Raw genomic sequence first — 2494 nt, 5'->3', positions numbered from 1 at the left:
AGTGTAAGTTAACAAGTATTATACGCATTTACTAGCATACACTTACTTTTTAAAAGGAAAAATTTAGTAAGTTACATCCAAATGTATTTTAAGAAAATTTATAGTTATAATTTGCTAACTTACTCCTTCTAAAAAATAATTAAATATAAATTACCAAACCCATTTCCAGCACAACCATCACATGAAAATAGTTTCAAAATATAAGTACTTATATAGGAGGACATCCTTAGTAAAATTAACATTTAAAAATCAAAGTCTTATCCAAGTAAATGGATAGGCTAACAGCACAAGTAAACATGTTTGCACAGGAATCAACAAAAGGTAATTAAATGTCTAGGAAATATAGTTATTTGAAGCTCAAGTAACAAGTTTGATGCAACAGTAACAAAGCATATTCTGATAAATTAATGTGCCAAAGAGGTGATCTCATCCTCCCGCCAGATATCTAGTGCACGGTAGAGAAAAGAACCAAGTGCAATGCTACGCTCATACTGACACTTAAGGCATGATGCTTCTTCACAATAGATAACCTTTTGATGGGGGCAGATACTTACGTAGATCTTGAATTGCAAAAATACTGAATTCATCATGCGACATATCCATAATGAAGCTGTGATAGATATTCACTGCCTCCAAATGTTCCACGGAAGTGAGCACACTCCTCAAAGCCTTCATGCTCACTACCGTGGACCGAATGCTGAACACCTTCAAGTTAGGGGTAGATTCAATCAAGGCTTCTGCGTGCTTTTCTTCAAATTCACAATGGAATTTGATCCCATTGACGCTCTTACAGTATTCGTGAATTGCAGGAAATATGTAATCAGTGGGGACACCAGAGCTAATGTTAATGGACTCAAGGCCTCCCCATGACTTCATTGCCATATGCACTGCTTTTCTTGAAAAGTCACCTTTCCTTGGTAGAACTAGTTGTTTCAGATTTGGGGTCCTACATAAGAAGACATGCATGCTTTATAATATATACCAAACATCTTTTATATATATAAGTAGTATTTAATTTAGATTTGAAAGTTAATATTGATTGGGTTTTTTTTTAGAAGGTTGTATTATTAATAGCCCAAATGCATGTACAAATTAAAGGGTAATGAAGAATAAGAAAAATGTTACCTTTTAGCAGCTATGATGAACTGCTCATCCGTCAACTAAACATTGTAGTTAAATACTAAGCAATTTGTATTTCCATTACTCAGACTTAGAACATACTTTAAGAATTGAGTAATTTTTCCACTTGTACGCTTGTAAGCTCCTGGTTGATTATTTGGTATGTTGAAAAAGTATGAGTTGTTGAGTGTGGATAAATCAATTTTTCCCCAAAGAGATGGGTCACGACAAGCTGTGTTCCACATTTTGCAGACCAGTGAGGCAACTGCAAGGTCCACAATGTTGACGCTCATGAATATTGTTATTAGAATCTCAGTTGACCAAAGATCGTTCCTCCAGACGCCTTTCATTGCAGCTGACTTGCTATTATCCATTTCTTATTAACGCCTCCTGCAAATGCAAATCACAAAACCCTTCAAAGGAAGCTACCATGTATTTAACTGCATATATGCTAGGAATTAATGAAGTTAGAAACTGAAAGATTATGAAGAAATACTTATTTTTAATAAATGCTTCATTCAAGAAGTAATCACTATTTGATATGATCTCAGTGACATGCTATTTTTCATATCTTTTTAGCCCATTAATGCTTGCAGTTGTAATTCGTATCAAAGTTGTGTGTCATTCACTTAACAATTTTGTTGGGCACTATGCTATTTGTATGGCATATAATATCAACTGATTTTATCTTTTTTTCCGTATAACATAAATATTTTAAGCAAAAAGAACATGCTTAAACATCACAATCAGACTGAAATCCAACCTATAGGTTTGCACGAAAGGTTCCACTGATCATATGCAACATGCCAACTTATTATCAAAGGAAAAAGAAAAAAATACAAAGAATCATAGGGGACAAAATCAAACCTACGAACAAAAATAGCAAAAACCCATAACCATGCAAATACAATCTTTCTTGGGAAGAAACCTCCCTAAGAAATCCACGAATAGAATTCCACTAAGTGAAACCAATTTTATAAACCCATAATTTGCAAGACCATCCACACAAATAACACCATCCTTATAGATGTGAGAGACTACAAACTGCAAGGATTTCATAAGAGTTAAACAATTGATCCATGTGGTTCTCAGCTTCCAACGTATTAGCTCTAGAAAATTAAACACATAGATCATGAAGCTAGCCACATTCAAGCCACAATTGATGCCAACATTTATTGTACACCATTACAATAGCAGTCATAGCAACCAAGAGTTTAGCATTCAACCATAATCCCACAAGAGTCCCTAAAAATGTCACAAGACGCAACAAGAGAATGCGACTCTCTAGCTACTCTATAGAGTTACACTTTATCCATCCCGAGAGAGGAGGTGACCAAACTACTTCTTTGATTTTAGAAGCCTTATTCACATGAAC

The 2494-nt window shown here is 34.6% G+C and overlaps 1 protein-coding gene across 1 annotated transcript; it reads right to left on the bottom strand.

Annotated features, from left to right (window-relative positions):
• Nucleotides 1-516: 516 nt before the first annotated feature.
• Nucleotides 517-1493, bottom strand: LOC114385950 (F-box/LRR-repeat protein At3g48880-like). The gene is made up of 2 exons (XM_028345977.1): nt 1222-1493; nt 517-946 (listed from the first exon to the last, which is right to left on the bottom strand). Exons 1-2 carry the CDS (start codon nt 1491-1493, stop codon nt 517-519), a joined length of 702 nt encoding a protein of 233 aa, XP_028201778.1.
• Nucleotides 1494-2494: the final 1001 nt, after the last annotated feature.

Source organism: Glycine soja, chromosome 15 (assembly GCF_004193775.1).
Source record: "Glycine soja cultivar W05 chromosome 15, ASM419377v2, whole genome shotgun sequence".
NCBI lineage: Eukaryota > Viridiplantae > Streptophyta > Magnoliopsida > Fabales > Fabaceae > Glycine > Glycine soja.
Note: the sequence above shows the minus strand (reverse complement) of the source record. Positions and strands in the feature narration are given on the sequence as shown.

Bases quoted from the DNA above. Each gene is read 5' to 3' on its own strand.
- LOC114385950 (XM_028345977.1), bottom strand. From the start codon at position 1,493: ATGGATAATAGCAAGTCAGCTGCAATGAAAGGCGTCTGGAGGAACGAT. The intron at 947-1,221 runs GTATGTTCTAAG...CTTCTTATGTAG, and splicing joins AAAATTACTCAATTCTTAAA to GACCCCAAATCTGAAACAAC.